Source organism: Nycticebus coucang, chromosome 9, assembly GCF_027406575.1.
Source record: "Nycticebus coucang isolate mNycCou1 chromosome 9, mNycCou1.pri, whole genome shotgun sequence".
NCBI lineage: Eukaryota > Metazoa > Chordata > Mammalia > Primates > Lorisidae > Nycticebus > Nycticebus coucang.
In genome coordinates this window covers 119,826,360-119,845,239 of record NC_069788.1, presented here as the reverse complement: position 1 = coordinate 119,845,239, position 18,880 = coordinate 119,826,360, and the positions used below count along the sequence as shown (strand labels likewise).

Below are 18,880 nucleotides of genomic sequence, written 5' to 3'. Positions count from 1 at the left end.
GGCCTGTTCTCTTGAGGGAGTACAGTTTCTGAACCACTAACTGTTGCATCCAACTGACTTTGGCAGTGCTTACAATTTTGCTTATTCATTCATAAAACCTAAAAGGCAGAAAGATGCTGTACCCTCTCAAATTTGTGTATGAGAAAGTCCACCCAATCTCTCCTTCAGGGTGTAGTCATCAGAACTAATCGGGCATCCACATTCCTCGCTCTTTATGTACCCATTTATCTATAGCTTAAAGAGAACCAGATACTTATTTTCAACACTGGAGGTGGTTGTTGACAATCAGGAATTCCCATCTTAAGTACAAAGTTTCAGTAACCCAAGTACCTGCAACAAACTCTGCAGCTTCATGCCACACTGTTGTGACCTTTCTTCTAGCAATTTCACTTCTGCTACTTGTTCTGCCCAAAATGTCTTTCTTTTTTGCAATAAAGAAGGAAACCTTTTGGCAGAATATGTTTGGATCAACAACATGTCAGCAACAAGCTTCTGGAAGAAACCCTATAAAGATGGAAAAGGTTTTAATATTTACTTATTAATTGTGAAAATCTTAAAAATCAAGTTACTTCAAATTTTTACCCACTGATTTATGTTTTTAAATCCAAAAATCCCAGGACACTTGTGTAGAGTCAAATACGTGAGAAAACAAAAAGCAAATTGAAGTGGATCCCTTAGTCTTTGAACACTAAAGGAATTCTAACAAATTATAAAGATATGTTATCCTTAAGTAATATTTTCCACAAAATAATCTATTTTAAATGGCAAACATTATTGTTAGTCAGTTTTAATTTTTAGGTAGATTTTTCTATGTCAGTTGTTTTGAGTTTTAAAAACATTACAAAAAGATAGATGCCAGCCAGGCACAGTGGTGCACACCCATAGTCCCCGTTGCCTGGGAGGCTGAGACAGGAGGATGGCTTCAGCCCAGGAGTTCTAGGCCAGCCTGGGTAACACAACGAGTCCTCATCTCTTAAAGCAGTGGTTCTCAACCTTCCTAATGCCACGACCCTTTAATATAGTTCCTGTGGGTCGCAACCCACAGGTTGAGAACCGCTGTCTTAAAGACAGATGCCAACGTGGTGAATTTGAAGACAATATGTTAGATTGATGTGCCTACACATTCACAGACAGGGCTCCTAAACCCTAGCTCTACCTTCTATTCAACAAAATGGCTAAATAAGGGGAATTAGCTGATGGGCATTTCTAGGAATTCTGGTACATAAAGGTTCCCATATTTGTACTTTATGACCCTTTTAAGAGGAAGGCTTAACTTCATGTGGTTCTTGTCCACTTGTAGCCTGCTGCCTCTGTAAGTTATTTGGAGGGGCTGCACATTGCAGAAATCCCTTCTCCTATGCCTTGAAAAGGACAGACACATAGAAAGGCTTACAAAAGCATGCACACTATAGATAATTAACATTATTTTATCCTCTTTCTCTCCACCCTTTATGTGATATTTATCTTTCAATTTTTCTGAGACTACGCTTTACCTTCCAAAGGCTCTAGAGATTATGACCTTGCTGAAGGTATAATGTCTTATACATTTTTTATTATCAGCACGTAGGTTACTGAATATCTTTAGTTGGTAATCAAGAGGTTTTCATTCAATGAATAAAAAAGGAAGGATTTACTGTAATATTACACCATATAGCAGGGTTTTTTCAATCTTTTTTATCTCACAGCATACTTGAACCTATAGTTAAGCTTCTATGGCACACTTAAAATATGTTGATACAAAAAAAGGGTAAAAAAAGGAATATACTTACCGTGCTTTGAACTTCTTCTGAAAATAATTTCATTAATAATCTTTACAAATTGTCGTGGCACACTCAAGACCCTGCCACAGAACACTGGTTTAAAACCACTGCTGTCAAGTAGTAATACATCTTCCTTTTGATGGCAGTCCTCAAGAAAGTCTTTTCTATACTCCTTAAGTCAATTTATTCTATTAAGTGCTCTCATAGAATGTGTCCTAATTTTAATTTTAAATTTGTTTGAAGATTCATTGATAAAGCTTTCGGTGCTACATCTTGATAAATTGCTCTGTAACAATAAGGAACTGTGTCTCTTTTCATTCACCAACCTATTCCTAGAGTTTACCTGGCTTTCTGGCCTACTCTAACCCTCTTACAGATGTTTAATAAAGAATGAAAGCTGTGTATTTCACCAAAGAAGAAAATGGATACTTCCTGTTTACATTCAGAAAAATCTTATGATGAGCTATGAAGAGGTCACGTGGTCTTACCTTGTAATTTTGTATCTGAGCCTGTAAAGCAAGTTTACTTTTGGTTTGTTGTAAGTGGTCCTGAACAAGCTTTTCCTTTCCAATATGAACTAGTTCCACCATGCCCTGCAGCAAGGCATCTTGCTGGCTCTCAGTGATGAAAGGGCTGTTGAGTTCTGCATACCTGGCTTTCAGGATGCCCCACATGCTGTCAAGTACATCCTGGGAAGAGAGGAGCAGGTGCACAGAGCATGGTCATCCAACCAGGAAAATAACGCTAATGAAGAACAAATCTGAACTCTCTGGGCGGGAGCAAAAAGCCTCACTCCTTACAAGCATAGTGCTGAGAGAACCTCTGCTATGCAGGCATACCTCTAATTTGTAAACCTCCTGGAGTAAAACATAAGGTAGATGGAGTCTCTCCCCTTCGTCTCTCAGTTTGGCTACTCGGCTCTCGGAGTTCTGCAGCTCCGCCATGTGTGCATCTGCTTTCTAAGGAGAGATGATACAAGAAAGGAAAACCCTCTAGTAAGTGAGAGATGTACACACTTTCATTAAAAAAGAATTCAACAGTACAGAAAGGAATTAAGAGAAAAATGAAAGTTCAGTTCCCTTTGCTCAGGTCCCCCAATTCCATGCATATATCAGGGGAAGTGTATGTGCACATATTTACGGTCTATGAAATGCACCACACCATGCTGTCCCGAGGTCAGCACTCCTTACCAGTTCTTTAGCATCCGTCCAAATCAGGGCACATATACCTGGCTGCTTTGAAACAGACACATTGTATGCCATTGTAAGGGTGCATGCTGCTTTAGTAACAGCTCTTAATGGATTTCTGGGCTCTTCATAGTTTTTAATTCAAGTAGAGCCATTAGATCCCTCCTGGAATATTGATAACACAATAGAACCTTCATAGCTGACACCTTCCTACACTGACCACCTTCTCAAGTTGACCTAATAGACTGGACATGCACCACACGCACGTTATCAGTTCAGTAGGCCTAGTTCCTTATGCTGACCACAACCATACGTTCACCAGCTTATTAGAATCCATTAAGTGGTTGACTTATAGAGGTTCTACTCTATTTATCTTTATATACTTGTCTTATTTCCTTAGAAAGAGTACAAGTCCAGCACCTAGAACAGTGCCTGAACACAGCAAATCTTCAATGAATATTTGCTAAAAAAAATGAAGTCAAATTACTGCTGGATGGAAGAGGATGTATCCTCACAATTCGGATATATAGCTCACTGATCCCCAGAAGCTGGACAAATTAGCACTCCCTACTAGGAAATGAAAAGTCTTGTTTTCCAAATCTAGGTATACTTAAACTTTTGTGAGGCTGATAGGTGAAAATGGTCTTTTGTCGTTTTAACAGGTTGTGGTGCAGCAAGTACTTACTTAAGGGATGATTTTAAAAGCTCAACACAAATAGTTTTCATTATTTATTTATTTCCATAAGCCTCGCCATGATCACAGAGGGAAGTGGTGCAGAAGCACAGCTAACACACTAGTCTCTATGGTCCAAGGTTAGGTCGGTTTGAATTATCTTGACTTGATTACCTGAAGCTGTTCAGCAATACTCTGGCCACTAATTTCATTCAAAGACTGCTGCAAAGACATCTTATTCTTAATAAGTTGATCATATAATCGCTTTATTTCATTCTGTATAAAAAAAAGAAGATAAATGCAGGAAACTGAGTAATCTCATTTAGGCCTTTCATTGCCTTTTTAATATTTCACTGATTTTTTCCCAATTTTTGTGATATTTGAAATTTCAAACATGTAAAAAAATAGAGAAATCCTCATGTTACGATCACTGAGCTTCGACCATAACTGACTCGTGGCTGCCCTTCTCTCTGTCCCTCTCCCCTGCACCTCTCTTGCCTATACCTAATCTCCCTACTGAAGACAATTTCAGAGCAAATTCCAGATGGCCAATCATTTCAACCGCACATATTTTAGTATGTATCTCTAAAAGATAAAGATTTCTCCCTTTACAAACACTACAATACACTCCTCTCCAAATCAATAATAATTCCTCAGGGTGGTTAACTATCTAGACAGGATTCACATTTTTCTGTCTATAATTTTGCTATTTGGTTTGTGATAATGAAAATCAAAACAAGGTCCATGTGTCATGCTGGATTAACAAGTCTTAAGTCTCTTTTAACCTGCAGGCTGACCTTCCACCTCTCTTTTTTGTTTCTTGAATTTGTGAGGACAAAAAAACAAACCCTGTGATCTGTTGTGTAGTTTCCCACAGTCTGGATTTGGCAGACCGCACCTCCACAGTACTTTTCCACATATTCTTCTTCCTCTGTGTCTGTTTTGTTCAGATTCTAGAAGCTTAATCAGGTTCGAGCTTCATTTTTATAGGTAAGACTCATTCACAAGAGGTGTTTCTGTTTTATTTTTCATCAGACAATTTCAGCAGATTCCCAACTCATCTACTTGCCTCAAGAGTCTCTTTCTCCAGTTCCGCGTAGACAACTGCCAGACCAACCCTCCTCAAGTGTACATGGACTGTCATTGCTTTGCTAAAACCTTCATTGGCTCCTCCTGGCTTAGAAATTTAACTACAAACTCTGGGAGACTACAGTAGGAGGATCACTTCAATTCAGGAGTTTAAGAACAGCCTGAGCAAGAGTGAGATCCCATCTCTATTAGAAGTAGAAAAAACTGTCCAGGTGTTGGGGCAGGTACCTATAGTACCAACTATTCAGGAGGCTGAGGCAAGAGGATCACTGGAGCCCAAGAGTCTGAGAGTTTGAGCTTGCTGTGAGTTATGCACACCATAGCACTCTCCCCAGGGGGACAAAGTGAGACAGAGTCCTTTCCAAAAAAGGAAAAAAAAAGAAAGAAATTTAAGGCCTAGTGTGGTGGCTCATACCTATAATCCTAGCACTCTGGGAGGCTGAGGCAGGAGGATTGCTTGAGCTCACAAGTTCAAGACCAGCCTGAACAAGAGCAAGACCTCCATCTCTAAAAAAAAAAAAAAACCAGGTATTGTGGAAAGCACCTGTAATCTCAGCTACTTGGGAGGCTAAGGCAAGAGGATAGCTTGAGCCCAAGAATTTGAAGTTGCTGTGAGCTATGACTCCATTGCACTCTACCAAGGGTGAAAAAGTTAGACTCTGTCTCAAAAAAAAAAAAAAATTAAATACAAATTATCCCCTATAACAATTATTTAAATGACTAAGGTAATTTTCTTTTTTCATTTTTTTTTTTTGAGACAGCGTCTTACTTTCTTGCCCTCTGTAGAGTGCTGTACTGTCGTAGCTCATAGCAACCTCAAACTTTTGAGCTTAAGTGAATTCTCTTGCCTCAGCCTCCCAAGTAGCTGGGATTACAAGTGCCCGTCACAACACCCAGCTATTTTTAGAGACGGGGGTCTCACTCTGGCTCAGGCTGGTCTCAAACTTGTGAGCTTAGGCAATCCACTTGCCTCAGCCTCCCAGAGTGCTGGGATTACAAGTGTGAGCCACTGTGCCCAGCCCTAAGTGTAATTTTCTTTCCAAGAAAAGGAATACTCTAAAAAATTCATAACCATGAGTGACAGGAGAACCTCATTGTATGTAGCAATTTCTATTAAGGCATGGGAATAGGAATTTGTAGGATACAGCAGAGGGTTAAAAGTGCTAGGCACTAGAGACAGAGTGACCTGGACGGAAGAAAGCTAAGCATCACTGCTCGCCATGCTCACTAGACACAGCATAAGTCGTATTTAGCAGTGATAAGAAAAAGGCAAGACAGAGCGTAGTAAACAGTATGTGTTAAGAGTTAAGTCATTCAGTTAAAGAAAATTACTTTTAAGCTTTGACTGAAGCTTTCCACTGTGCTGTATTTTCTGTATGCCTGAGATTTTAATAAAAGCCTGTGAAGACCGTAGGGAGGGGCCACACCCTTGTCTTTCCCTGCACAGGGCTGGCTGGTGTTGGCCTCCCAGGGTCCCTCGGTTCAATGCAAATGGACTGAATTGGTGTTATTTGTGTCGAGTTGAACTGACAGGAATTAATGGAAATTAGGGGTCCATGCTGTAACTTAAAATAGTGCCAACTGTGCTTGGAAACATACCTGATAACTGTAGTTATAGTCGAGGCCAGCTTTCAGGGACTTGCTTCTATAGGCTGCTGTAGCCTGCGTGTGCTCCAGGCAGGCCTGGAGCTTGTCAAAACACTCACAGAGCAAGCTGCTGTTCTTGCCAGGCCAAGTCAGGGCTTTCAAAAGGTCATCCTTCTTGTCGCTCATAGCTAAATAAAGTTTCTTCAACTCAAGAGCTAGTGTCTGCAAAGCAGAAAGGAAGAAAAACATAGTAAACAGGCTCTGACCTCAACAGGCTTTGGCCTGGTATGGCTTGTTTGCTGCTCTAAGGGCCGACACATGGGCTTGGCAGAAGCACCTACCTCGTAGTGCACCTGCTGCCCAGAAACGTCCTCTCGGAAAAGCCCTGGAGACTGCAGTGTCTCCTCCACGCTGCCCAGGCACTGACTGAGGGTCAGAAACAGTTCAAATAATTTTTTATCCAAATTTATATATGTTTCTTCCATCATGTTTTCCTATATCAACAGGAGAAATGAAAAAAATAAAAATCATTAGGATTCCTTGCTTCCTAATCCATTACAGTTTATAATTTATGGTTTTCTTTAATTGTTTATTTACTTATTTATTTATTTTTGAGAGTGAGTCTCACTCTGTCACCCTGGGGTAAGTGTCCTGGCATCATCATGACTCAAAGCAACCTCAATCTCTCGGGCTCAACCAATCCTCTTGCCTCAGCTTCCCAAGTAGCTGGGACTACAGGTAGCCACCACAAGGCCTGGTTAGTTTTTCTGTTTTTAGTAGAGATGGGATCTTGCCTTTGCTCAGGCTGGTCTTGAACTCCTGAGCTCAGGCAATACACCTGCCTCAGTCTCCCAGATTACAGGTATGAGTCATCATACCTGGACAGGCTTTTTTTTAAGACATAGGCTGTTTCAAACATTTTGTGAACTGGGTACCAGAATAAACAGATAAGATTTTTAAGTCTGAGAAAAATGAGTTTTGAAAACTCAGTGTTAGGTGATTTATCTGACTACTAAGTGGAATTAAAAGGTGGATGGTGGATGAAGGACTCCCAGCAGGGACATCCTGGTCAAAGTGCGGTGCTGGAGACATTATCCTGTCCCTCCTCTCATGGCTCCTTGCCCTGCACAGTTTAATGTAAGATGTAAGAGAAAGTGGGGAATCAAACATAGTTAGGAGACGGAAAAGGAAATGCAAAAGAGAGGCTAAAAGGTATTGATTAGGAGGAGGTACAGGCTGGCGTGGTGGCTCAAGCCTATAATTCCAATACTCTGAGAGGCTGAGACAAGAGGATCACTTGAGTCTGGAAGCTCAAAACCAGCCTGTACAACCTACTGAAACTCAAAAAACAAAACAAACAAAAAAACGCAAACAAATTTGCCAAGCATGGTGGCAGGTGCCTGGAGTCCTAAGTACTGGGGAGGCTGAGGCAGGAGGATCATATGTGCCCCTGAGTTGGAGGCTGCAGTGAGCTATGATAAGGCAACTGCACTCCAGCCTGGATGACACAGCAAGATCCTATCCCTTAATTAAAAAAAAAAAAAAGGAGGTACAGAGTCAAAGACAGAGATAGGCTGCTGAGCAAGGGGAGGTAGAGTGTCACTTGTGAGCTGATTGTGAGAGTTGGGGCCTCCCTGGATGTGCAACTCCAGAGGGACCCCCAGTGCTGTGCAGTTGTGCCCTGGTGAGTTGGGGAGCCACAGGTCTGCTGTGGCATAAGCTGTTGGAACTCTTTTTCTTTACCCACAATCACTTTGATTTCCTGACTAGTTACAAGTCGTTTAGGAGGACATCTCAGCTAGTAATCAGCCCTACCTGGGCCGTTTTCTGTTGTCCCCTTGATGGATCCTCATGTTACCCAGCACACCATCCCGGAATGAAGCTTCCGCCGGTTGGAAGCTGTGACCATACTCCCTCCCACCCTCCTTCCTTACACTCTCCAACCTGACACCAATGCAGACGGGTGCCCATCAACCACTACCCTCTTTCCTGCTGACCCTGGGCTCAGATTCAGAATCCTTTACACATATGGTTCTAAGCAGCCACCACGGAACTTATCAGAGTTGGCAAGAAAGATGAATTCTATGGCAATTCTAGGATTCATTCCATTATGTGTTCTATTACTTGTTCAATGAAGAAATTTGAGACCAATTCACAATGATGAAATCCAATCTTCCTTTTTCTATATTGTTGCAATGAAGAAAACACATAGCACACAGCTTCTACCTGTGTCCAGAGGTTATTTGCTTCTTGGCGCAGGTCTTCGAGTTGGCAGGTGTAGGCTTTCAGCTCTTCAGTTGTTGGGTATCTGAGATTGTACATGCTCACACTGGGTAGAATGCTCTTATTTGTGGCAACCTATTTGACAAAGGGAAACCCTATTAATGAGAGCTGGAGCCCCTGCTGTTGTTAATGTAAACAGCAAAAATGCCTTAGCATGACCCAAGTTACCTTCTTGGTGAGAGGTTTTGTCTATCTTATCATTTATAAGAACAAATAAATTAAATTTTAAATATTTTAGACAGCTTTGAAAAGTCATGACTGGTTATACTTAGACACTTGAGGGTCCATTTACATGTCAAAATGAGGGGAAGAACATAATTTGAGAAATAAAATCACTTGTCTTCCACTTTAGCAGCAATGATATTCATGATAGAAAGTTAGTTGCTTAATTATTAGTTTATTTACTAGTTGACTCCTGGTACAGCTAACTCTTAGAATAGAATACAAGTCACTTCTAGATAAGGACCCGCATCTTGATTTGTTAGTGAAAAGCTAAGTAAGTATTAAAAATGAGTTGTGATTTCAGAAGGGAGACTAAATTAGTTTCTCAAGCTAGTAAACTAACAAATAAATAGGGTGGGTGAGAGAGGACCCAGCTTGGGGAAAGCACCACTGAATGAAGCTCTACTCTGAAAGAAGTCACGGTTTCTTTTTTTTTTTTGTAGAGACAGAGTCTCACTGTACCGCCCTCGGGTAGAGTGCCGTGGCCTCACACGGCTCACAGCAACCTCTAACTCTTGGGCTTGCGCGATTCTCTTGCCTCAGCCTCCCGAGCAGCTGGGACTACAGGCGCCCGCCACAACGCCCGGCTATTTTTTTGTTGCCGTTTGGCCGGGGCTGGGTTTGAACCCGCCACCCTCGGCATATGGGGCCGGCGCCCTACTCACTGAGCTACTGGCGCCGCCCAAGAAGTCACGGTTTCTATAAGAAGGAGAAACCATGGGTAAAGCCCAACCAATGAGTTTGATCCAACTTTAATTGGTCAAGTAAGGTTTTTAGCAGGAAAGATGAAAACTAAGAATGAGATTGGGCAACCTCTGCCCAGGTGGTCAGCCTGTGCAATTGAAGGCAGAAGCCTGACTTGTGAGCAACAGTGCTATTCTGCTCAACTGCTCCCTGTTTGGAGAGAAAGTCAGTGACAGGGGCACAACAGGTCAGCCTGATTAAAACCTGCAATGGCAGTGATAAGGTGTGCTGGAGGGAACACTGATTGGCAGGTGGCATTGGCACGGGGGCCAGCACACAGTAGATTCCAGAGAAACTTTTGATGAGTGCATGGTACTCATATAGTACCGTTTAAGTTCAAAAAGCATTTTTTAAAACATATTATTCACTCAACAAATTGTAATGGAGTCTGTGATGGTCCCTGGGCACTGTGCTAGGCACTCAAATGTGAACCAGGCAGATGTGTGCCTACTTCTCAGATCGTGCGATGGGAAATACAGACGGGCAGATACTGTAGTAAGAACTATGATCTGTGAAGCCCGTGGTGATGGAGAGCAGAAAGGAAGACCCCGAAGGCAGATTTGGATCAGCCAAGTGAAAAACCCATGTGGCGTCTTTGCTTTCTGAAAATAAAGTGCTACATAATGCAGAACATATGAAGTCTTCAAAGATAAAGAGGCTGTTTACACCATGTGAGGACGCACACTGACCTGAGGCTCCCCTGGCTCAGGCGGAGGCAGCCTGACCTTCCACGACAGCTCATGGCACAGATACTGCCATTTGTCCCCAGTTTGGCCCTGGGGTGACACCACGTTTGGAACATCATTTTCTGGGCTAGATGCCTGGTTGCTTTTAAGGAAGAACAAAAGATGAAAAGAATAATCAATATAAAATTTTTTATGCTGCATTTATACAATGTCTTATGAGCAATTTTTAAAGAAACATTCTTAATTTTACCAACCATAAAAACCAATGAATGTACAACTATTGTAAAATGTTTTACCTCCTAGATGATTCCTGAGTTGTATCATTATCATGTTGGCAATGCGGGGGGCACCTTTCTGTAGCATTAAATTCTATGAATTTGATTAAATCTTTCTGTTCCACTGGTTTTAACTCCAGGACCTATAAAAGTACAAGATTCAGATGGTCTGATCAATCAATTTTTTCAATTCATACCCAAGAGTTTCTTCTGTGGAGAGAATCTAATTTTGAACCACTTCCTCAAACATTATTTTCTATTTTTCTTTCTTGCTTCCTTGTTCTTACTCATTTTTACCTCTCAAAAACCTATTTAAAATACTCATACAATAACTGTTACTTCATCTATATTATACACACAGAAAATTAATAAAAAGATATGAACACATTTTGAAACAACAGGCAAAGCAGAGTTGCAATAATAAAAGTTTGCCCTGAAGCTCCTTGCTTAGTTTACTAGAAGATGTAAGCGTATAAAGGAGCAAAGCTAGAGTAGCCCCAGTGGTAGCAGGTGAAGCAAAGCAAGTACTATAGTCAATGCTCAGAATCGAGCTGCTAAACACACACGAACCCCACATATCACACTTTGCATCCAATCGCATAAGCTGATGTTGCAATGGCAGTTCAGTATTTAGTCCAAAGGAAAATTCCAAATTCCCTATAGAAAACTAATCTTGTCCTGCAACTAATGGGGGCTGAAATTACCTGTTGCTGTTGGAAATCTTTTTGTCTGCTAAATTGCAGCTTTTCAGCTGCAGTAGATTCCAACTCAGGCAGGTCAACTGGCTGGAGGACTTTCGGATTCTCTGAAGGTTTCTTTAGAAGGGTAGGATGCTGCAAAAAAGTTCACAAAGGCAGACTATTTATTTAAAAAAAAAAAAAGAACTTTATCTCAATTCTGATAATGGAGACTATGTGCTAGATAATTTTTATATAAAGTATTGATGGTATTTTGTAACTTATTATAATTATATACTATGATTTAATGTACTTATTTCATAACAACTTCAATAACTGCTACCTTTGTGAAGCGATTATTTTATTTCTTCAACCTAATTCAGCCAATGAATTACTAAAAGCAAGGAAATTTATTGCCTTTTTACCTTAAGAACAACATTTTTAAAATATCAAGAAGGGAAACAATATGATGCTTATAATTTCATATTTCCCCTATGTCTAAAATATACATATTTTTAAAAAGGAAGAACATATTAGGATGAAAAGGGAACCACATGGCTTGTGTATCTGCAACCAGTCTTATTTCTCTGAATGTAAATCCCCAAGCAGGAACCACTCATAGGTATGGATGCAAATTTTATATAGTAAATCCTACTCACAGGTGCACATTTGCATTTATAAACACAGAATGCTTTTAAAAATCATAAGGAGAGTTTATCTATATGACATTTTGATCAATACATATAAGTATCTGTAAACGAACACTAAAAGTGCCCTGCAAACAGTTTTTTTTGTGACAGAGTCCTGCTATGTTGCCCTTGGTAGAGTGCTGTGGTGTCACAGCTCACAGCTACCTCAAACTCTTGGGTTTAATGATTCTCTTGCCTCAGCCTCCCAAGTAGCTGAGACTACAGGCACTCACTACAACGCCCGGCTAGATTTTCTATTTTTTGTAGAGACTGGGTCGTGCTCTTGCTCTTGCTCAGGTTGGTCTCAAACTCCTGAGCTTGGGTGATCCACCCACCTCGGCCTCCCAGAGTGCTTGGATTATAGGCATGAGCCACCTCTCCCTCTCCCAAGCTTTATTTTCCAGTCAATTGTAATCACAACATTCCTTTAAAATATATCTTTCTTTTAAGAAGAAGCCTTACACGAGACATCATTATCAGCAAGTACACTCAACCCCATCAAACCAACCCAAAGAAACCACCATTATCACCAGCAAAAACCTAATAAGAAAACTGTATATTTTATTTTAAAATGAAATAAAAATAACAAAGCCAGTGGACTTCTCTCCAGTTTTAAGCTATGTAACCCTTTCACACTTAGTATAGTCTCTCTGCAGTTGGCCTGCCATATGTATGCTGACAAGTTTGTCTATACAGAGCCTTTTTTTTTTTACCTGATCCTCACTGTATTTTTCCTGAAGCATCATCTGGACTTTTTCCAAGTTGCACTTCACAGCTTTGAGTTTCAAGGAAAGCTCTTCAGCCTCATGTTGAGTGGCTCCACTACCTCCCAGGCCCTGATCTTTGCAATTCTCTAACAAAGAGGCAACCTTCTGCTCAATCTCGGTTAGCATAGCCTAGGAAATAAAATCACTTAATTATTCATAGTACTGGTCTTGAACAAGTATAGTTCCCCCAAATAAGTCAGACTTGTTCTTGTAAGTGGGAAAGACGAGAAGTCCCAGAAACACAGGATAGCAGGGATCTCAGAAAAACAGAAACTTCTACATAATTCGTGTGCATGTCTGCAGAAATGCAACCAAACCAACCCTAATTGCAGAAGTCACTTTCCAAAATAATTTTGGAAACTGCAGCAGAATGTATCCAGTAGAGCACTGTGGTTAAGTATACAGGTGCTGGAACTGGACCACCTGGCTGTGGACCCTGCCACTTAGTAGCTGTGTAGACATGGACACCTTTGTAGTCCACCTCTAGTAATCCGTAAAATGGGGATGGTAACAGAACTTACCTCTAGGGTCATTGTCGGGAGTTAATAAGCTACAGTATTGTATATATTGGTTTTCATCTATGGCTCCTGGCTCGTAATTCCCACTGTAATGCTGGGGCACTTTAGGCCTCAGGAGACAGAATCTTTCTGACTTTCCCCTGTCCTCCTTTCACCTGCTCAGGCAAGGACTTTAATCTGAGTGTGGGTCAAAAGACCCTCATTCCTGGAAGGTCTTGCCCTATACCTTGGAGGAAGGACTGCTGCACAGAGAGGCCGGAACAATCTGGACAGACGGGTTTCACTGGGTTTAAATTGTGTGCCTTTTGTCCAACCACATTTCTGTGTGGTTGTCAATCATGCCTGTGTAATGAAGCCTCCATAAAAACCCAAGAGGACTGGGTTTGGAGCGCTTCCGGAAAGCTGAACATGAGGTGGTTTCTGGAGCACAGTTCACTGAGGGAGGCCACGAAAGCTCTGCGCCCCTTTCCCACACCTCATTTTATACATCTCTTGATCTGTATCCTTTGTAATATCCTTTATAATATACTGGTAAATGTGTTGCCCTCAGTTCTGTGAGCTGCTCCAGCAAATTAATCAAATCCAAATACGGAGGGGGTCATGGAACCCCCAACTTGAACCCAGTCAGAAGCTCTGGGTGCCCAGACTTGCGACTAATGTCTGGGGCTGGGGGACAGTCTTGGAGACTGAGTCCCAACCCTGTGTTATCTGATACTAGTGTCAGACCTGAATTAGAGAACTTTCATCTGGTGTCCACTGCTTGGGGAATGGGAGAAAACCCTACATGTGGTCACAAAAATCTTCTGTGCTGTCAATTGTTGAAGAGTTTAGAGGAAAACAGGGTTTGGAGAGTTTTTTTTTCTTAACGGCATGAGTTAAATCCATGTACTTTGGCCAGAGCTTGCTACACAGTCTGTGTTTAAAAGGTGCTGGTTTTTATTTCTTCCTCACCTTCCTAATCCTTTTTACATGGATGCCACAATGCAAGTGTTATGTAAGAATAAAAAAAGAATTCCACACAACTGTTTGAAAATTCCTTCCCTTGCTCTTTTCCTTCTCTTTCTCAAGTTAAATAAGCCCACACAGTATCAGAAGAGCACCTCGGAAGAAATCATTTGGAGCCTGAATCGCTTAGTCATTGATATAGCCGGCCAAGGTACACAGAGCCTAAAAATAAACCAGCTGGATGAAGTAAGCTTCCCAGTAAGTCATGGTCATTGTATTCCTCAAGTCTGCTCTCTCTCTCTCCTGGGACACAGTCATGCCAGTTGGCTGGGCACATAAGTCAGCGCCAGCATTCAGACCCACATTCCAGCACTGTGATCTTTACACTAAAACTCAGTGCATGACTAAGAACAAGTTCCGTTCATTGAGAGAAATTTCAAGGAAAACTCTACCCTTAAGACAAATTTTTAAATGATGTATATTTTAACCCCTCCATCTCAGCAAACTACAGCTGGTTTCACTTTCCACTGTTTCAGGTACCAGCAAACCATGGCCCAAAAATAAACGGAGAATTCTAGAAATAAAAAATTAATATGTTTGAAACTGCATACTATATTTTAGTAGCACGAGGAAATCTCGAGCTGTGCCATCCATCCCACCTGTGACATGAATCATTTGTTGTCCAGGGTACCTCCTGTCCATGCCATGGCCTGTTACTTAGTACGGATTGAGTGTCCCTAATACCCGAATCCAAAATCTGAAATACTCCAAAATCTGAAACTCTTTGAGCACCAACACTATGCCACAGTGGAAATTTCTAGACCCCACTTCATGTGATGGGTCATAGTCAAAACTTTATCTTGTGCAGAGAATTATTAAAAATATTATAAAATTAACTTCCATCTATGTGTGTAAGGTATATATGAAACAAAATGAATTTCATGTTTAGATTGGGTCCCATCCCCAAAATATGCATATGCAAATATTCCAGCATGCAAAAAACTCTGAAATCTAAAACACTTCTAGTGCTAAGCATTTTGACCACATCCGAAGCTATTTGGGTAATCAGATCAAAAAAACACAGTGTATGTGGGGTTTGGTACTATCTGAGGTTGGAGGCATCCATTGGGGTCTTGGGACCTCTGCCTGATGGGTAGTGGGGGACCACTGTACTTCCGCTCTCCATAGATGCTATGAAGCTTAAAAAATAGGTTTTAGAGTGGCTATAAACAAAGTATACTATAATTTTATGTTCTGGTTTTCCCCATTTAACCATTTTCAACACAATTTTCACATGTCTCCATGTGCTTCACAATTCTCATTTTAAACAGTGGCAAATTGATATTCCATGATCCATTTAACTTCCCTCTGTTACCCATTTAAGCTGTTTCCAGTTCTTCATTTTTGTGATCAATGCTGCCATAATTATTTTTCTCATTTTGGATGTTTTTAGAGGTATGTTGGAAGTAATGGTATTATTAGCTCAAAAAAGGTGAACATTTTATATGCTGACAACTGACCTACCAAAACACTGCACCAAGTAGAACCCCCAGATATTGGTTAGTGAATCTGTTTCTCTAGAGCAGCGGAACTGTATTAAAGGGCTGCAGCATTAGGAAGGTTGAGAACCACTGCTCTAGAGTTTTGCCAGGAAAATATAATTTTGCTAATGTAATATAAAAACAAAACAACAGCTGCTTTAATTCACTTTTTTTTTTGAGACAGAGTCTCACTTTGTCACCCTTGGTAGAGTGCCATGGCATCACAGCTCACAGCAATCTCAAACTCTTGGGCTTAAGTGATTCTCTTGCCTCAGCCTTCCATGTAGCTGGTACTACAGATGCCTGCCACAACGCCTGGCTATTTTTTGGCTGTAGTTGTCATTGTTGTTTGGCAGGCCTGGGCTGGATTCGAACCCACCAGCTCCGGTATGTGGCTGGTGCCCTAGCCACTGAACTACAGATGCCAAGCCTAATTCACATGTTTTTAATAATCAAGGCTAAACATTTCTTCTCAGATATTAAATTAGTAAACTTAAGTTTTCTTCACTGATGATCTGTTTGCTCCTGTCCTTTGGCCATTTTTTTTACTGGGAATGTTTTTCCAGGCCACTTTAAGGTTTATACACATACATATATATATATTTTTTTTCTTTCTCTCTTTTTTTTGGAGACAGTCTTACTCTATTGCCCAGGGTAGAGTGCTATGGTTGCAACCTCAAACTCCTGGGCTCAAGCAATCCTCCTGTCTCAGTCTCCCACATAATGGGACTACAGGTGCCCACCACAAAGCCCAGCTCAGTTTTTGTAATTTTAGTAGACACTGGGTCTTGCTCTTGCTCAGGCTGGTCTTGAACTCCTGAGCTGAAGTGATCCACCCATCTTGGACTCCCAAAGTGCTAGTAAGGTTTTTATATGTTTCAAAATTAACTTTTATGTGCTATGTTGTTACATTATACAAAGGAGCGAAAGATGGCTTCTATATATCAGTCCCTATGTCATTTATTTCTTCACAGCAGGACAGAACTGTTAGTTCAAAGCCTATCAGTGTCAAACTCAAAGTTTCACAAATTCAATGACTTTAAATAGAGCCCAAAGAAGCATATTTTTAGCCATTAAGTGTCTGCCTACTTTGCACACTCCCTAAAACTGTACTTGACATCTGCCAGCCATGGACAAAGCAAACCCTGTGGATATAAGAAATCCCAAGCCAGGCCGGGCAAGGCGGCTCATGCCTGTAATCCTAGCACTCTGGGAAGCCAAGGCGGGTGGATTGCTTCAGCTCAGGAGTTGGAGACCAGCCTGAGCAAGACTGAGATCCCATCTCTACTAAAAATAGAAAAATTAGCCTGGTGTTGTGTCAGGCACCTGTAGTCCCATATTTAGGAAGCTGAGGCAGGAGGATCACTTAAGCCCAAGAGTTTGAGGTTGCTGTGAGGTATGATGCCACGGTACTCTGTCCCAAAACAAACAAACACACCAAACACCAAATTGGTGCTGCCCTTAGGGTTCCCTGACCCAGGGCCCCTCCACTGTGCCGAGACAGTGCCCAGACACATATGCCCCATCTCCGGTTCTCCTGCCCCCAGGGAGTTTGCTTGCTCTACCCACCTTTTTGGCGTCAACTCCTCCTTCCAAGGTCACTTGCAGTAGAGAGTTTTCCCTGTCCCTCAGAATAACAATCCTGTCAAAACTCTGTCCCAACAAAGATACTGCCACCTGGATGGTCGTGCCTTTTAGGTGGTCCCTAAATCCTCTCACTCACTGCAAGTGGCAATGAGGATGGGATTCCAGTTACTATCAAGGAACTAGTATGGGGTCTCCCCAGTCAGCAGACAATCATTTAGCAAATCGATATTCGGTGGCCAGTAGTGATTGAGACTCACAATCTGGAGTGTCTCAGGTTCAGCTTAGCGTAGTGTCTGGCAGATAAACAGGGCAACAAGTCAGAGATCTGACTGGTCTGCTGAGCACGGCTGGGGACTAGCCTTTGCAAACAGCTGGCATGCTTCTGCTGTGTGACACTCAATCACACTGTTGCAGTGTCGTCATCCAGGCCCTCCCGAGAGGGATGTGGAGATCCCAACCTTTGAGCTGAGCAGTAAGCTTTACTCAAAATGACAAAGGCAAGAAAGTATCTATCTCTGCCCCTCCCAAGCAAGACAAGGCCCATTCCTAATAAAATGGTCCCAAAGCCCCTTTCTGCTCTATCTGCAATTTTGCAAACAAAGACATTCGATTTCATTTCTGATGAATGAATATTCTAAGTACTCATTGTTATGAATTAAAATAACAGCCAGAATGTACTGATAGTACTTTTTATATACTTCATATGCAGACACTGCTTTATATACCTGACCTTATTTAATCTTGACAAGAATCCTATAAGATAGCCTGTTTATTTAGAGGAAAATGAGGCTGCGAACTTCCCCAAGTTCACATTGAACTCAACAGAGCTGGATTTGGACTCTGAGCTCTGAGATTCTGAGCTCTTACTCACTACTATCTCCCCAAACAAGCTGCTTACATAAAGCATTTCAAAGAATTACCCCAAGAAATAAATTTGAGGCCAAGATAAACACAGGGATCGGAGCAACCAAAGAAACACACGGCTGCTTTAAGAGACGTTCACCCAGTCTGGGCAGGCGATTGGTGAGGAGGCAAAGTGTGCACTCTGACCCACAGCCTTACCTGGCACCCTACCAGCTGCTGCTCCACCACCTGCTGCATGTCTGCGTTTAGTGTTTCCGGCTCAAATGCCACGTTGGCTTGTTGCAGCCACAGCTCCAGCTTGGCCAGCTGGGTCATGCAGACATGGAAGACTTCTGCAGGCTCGGGCCTACTTTTCTCCACTGTGGCCTCAAAAGCTCCTTGCTGGTCAGAAAAGTCCAGAGCTGCAGCCTTGATAGGAGGTGTGGCACCCTAAAAGAAATCCAAAGATAATCCAGCAGCGAGAAGCCATGAGTCCAAAGTTTTCAGACGTGGGCCTGCAAAGACCTGTGAACCTGCAACATTTCCCCGTTAAAAGAAACAAAGTAAGGGAAGAAGAAGGAAGGAAGAAAAGAAAAATGCACCTCCACACTCATAGCAACTGTCACGTGACCCGGTGCCACAGGTTTCCAAGCAGCCGATCTGCATGTACACAGGTACAGAGTTCCCGGGCGCAGAGGAAGCCAACAGTTCATTAAGGGGTGAGTCTCAGGAGACAGGTGAGAGTGTGAGGGAGTGGGTGTGCATGTGTGTGTGTGTCCAAGACACTTTGGGGAGTTGGCTAGCGTT

At 41.8% G+C, this 18,880-nt stretch overlaps 1 protein-coding gene across 5 annotated transcripts in view; it reads right to left on the bottom strand.

Annotated features, from left to right (window-relative positions):
• The window catches only part of SYNE2 (spectrin repeat containing nuclear envelope protein 2), a 424,477-nt gene that overhangs the window by 104,836 nt on the left and 300,761 nt on the right, over nt 1-18,880 (bottom strand). For 4 of the 5 annotated variants that reach the window (XM_053601260.1, XM_053601261.1, XM_053601264.1 and 1 more), the window contains exons 66-77: nt 18,293-18,523; nt 12,586-12,768; nt 11,211-11,339; nt 10,528-10,649; nt 10,235-10,373; nt 8,523-8,654; nt 6,638-6,790; nt 6,309-6,518; nt 3,795-3,896; nt 2,600-2,719; nt 2,249-2,449; nt 331-504 (exon numbers count right to left, since the gene is read on the bottom strand). In XM_053601260.1, coding sequence (XP_053457235.1) covers nt 331-504; nt 2,249-2,449; nt 2,600-2,719; nt 3,795-3,896; nt 6,309-6,518; nt 6,638-6,790; nt 8,523-8,654; nt 10,235-10,373; nt 10,528-10,649; nt 11,211-11,339; nt 12,586-12,768; nt 18,293-18,523 — 1,896 coding nt within the window. Of the gene's footprint in view, nt 1-330; nt 505-2,248; nt 2,450-2,599; nt 2,720-3,794; nt 3,897-6,308; nt 6,519-6,637; nt 6,791-8,522; nt 8,655-10,234; nt 10,374-10,527; nt 10,650-11,210; nt 11,340-12,585; nt 12,769-17,212; nt 17,552-18,292; nt 18,524-18,880 lie in introns of those variants that run through there. The other variant, XM_053601262.1, reaches the window with a different exon arrangement.